Below are 1,410 nucleotides of genomic sequence, written 5' to 3' on the forward strand. Positions count from 1 at the left end.
TTTTGCTGATAAAAAAAACAGAGAAGATTTTAGAAAACACTACTCTTCATTCACCGAGCAGCGACATTTTTGTCATTCTTCTGCAGCTGAGACATTGAAGCCATGTCTTTAACAGCGGTTTTACACACTATCTAGTTTATCTGTATGTAAGTGATTATGGAACGTGTAAACCTTAGGCTTAGCTTTGATGGACAATTTATAGTCATGAAATTATTTATGTATATAATACCTAAAACCAGATCTTAAGGCCTTGTTTTAAGCCTTAGAGAAAAATGAAGGCTTTACTCAAATAATTTGTTTACTTCCAAATGTTTTATGATGTAGCAGGTAATATATATATATATTCAGCGCCACCATTCGGTCATCTGCAGTCAGTGCTTATACCGGGAACCGCCGTTCACTCGCGTTCAGTAGAGAATAAGCGCTCGTGGAAGTCGTAAACACAGCCTGTCCAAGACGTACTTTCTGATTTTACTTGGGTGGTTTTTTTTTAACGAAATTGTCGTTCGTCGTGAAACACGAGATATTTGGGGGACTTTACGATCAAGTTAAGCCAAATATCAACACTTTTAAATGTAGATCAAACAAGTACAGATGTCAGTTATTTTTAATCAATTAGTCTGATTGTCATTGTAGCACGAAATGTTGACATACAGCAGCGGCTCATCCATTCTCTTCAGGTTCACTTCTAAGATGCTGTTATCAACCATGACAATCTGGCTGCTTCTGTTCTCAAGATTACAGACAGGTGAGTTGTTCTAGAGTTAAGTGATATAAAAATACAGAAAAATCGTATTTCTCATACATATAAAATGAATAATATTCCATAGAAAGTATTATAATTGAGTATATTCCTATAAATTATATATACGTATATATATAGTTCAATTGGTAAATGTGTCATCTTTGATTTGATTAACTATGCGCAATTATGCATCGTTTCTTTTTTCTTCTTCGAAGTGTTTTTTTATGGTGTTCTAACAAGATGAGTTATTGAAGCCAATCATGTTGCTATCTCTAGTAAGAAGCACATTCTGCTAATATAATAATATAGGATCAGTGAGTTATTGAAGCTAATCATGTTGCTATCGCTAGTAAAGAAGCACATTCTGCTAATATAATAATATAGGATCAGTGAGTTATTGAAGCTAATCATGTTGCTATTTCTAGTAAAGAAGCACATTCTGCTAATATAATAATATAGGATCAGTGAGTTATTGAAGCCAATCATGCTGCTATCTCTAGTAAAGAAGCACATTCTGCTAATATAATAATATAGGATCAGTGAGTTATTGAAGCTAATCATGTTGCTATCGCTAGTAAAGAAGCACATTCTGCTAATATAATAATATAGGATCAGTGAGTTATTGAAGCCAATCATGCTGCTATCTCTAGTAAGGAAGCACATTC

General features: G+C 33.7%; 1 protein-coding gene across 5 annotated transcripts in view; it reads left to right on the plus strand.

The window, feature by feature from the left end:
* Positions 1-428: 428 nt before the first annotated feature.
* Positions 429-1,410, plus strand: part of LOC111086230 (Down syndrome cell adhesion molecule-like protein Dscam2) — a 121,920-nt gene continuing 120,938 nt past the window's right edge. For all 5 annotated transcript variants that reach the window (XM_022388240.1, XM_022388241.1, XM_022388242.1 and 2 more), the window contains exon 1: positions 429-748. In XM_022388240.1, coding sequence (XP_022243948.1) covers positions 643-748 — 106 coding nt within the window. In that variant the 5' untranslated portion in view covers positions 429-642. The remainder of the gene's footprint in view (positions 749-1,410) is intronic.

Source organism: Limulus polyphemus, unplaced genomic scaffold, assembly GCF_000517525.1.
Source record: "Limulus polyphemus unplaced genomic scaffold, Limulus_polyphemus-2.1.2 Scaffold939, whole genome shotgun sequence".
NCBI classification, from domain to species: domain Eukaryota; kingdom Metazoa; phylum Arthropoda; class Merostomata; order Xiphosura; family Limulidae; genus Limulus; species Limulus polyphemus.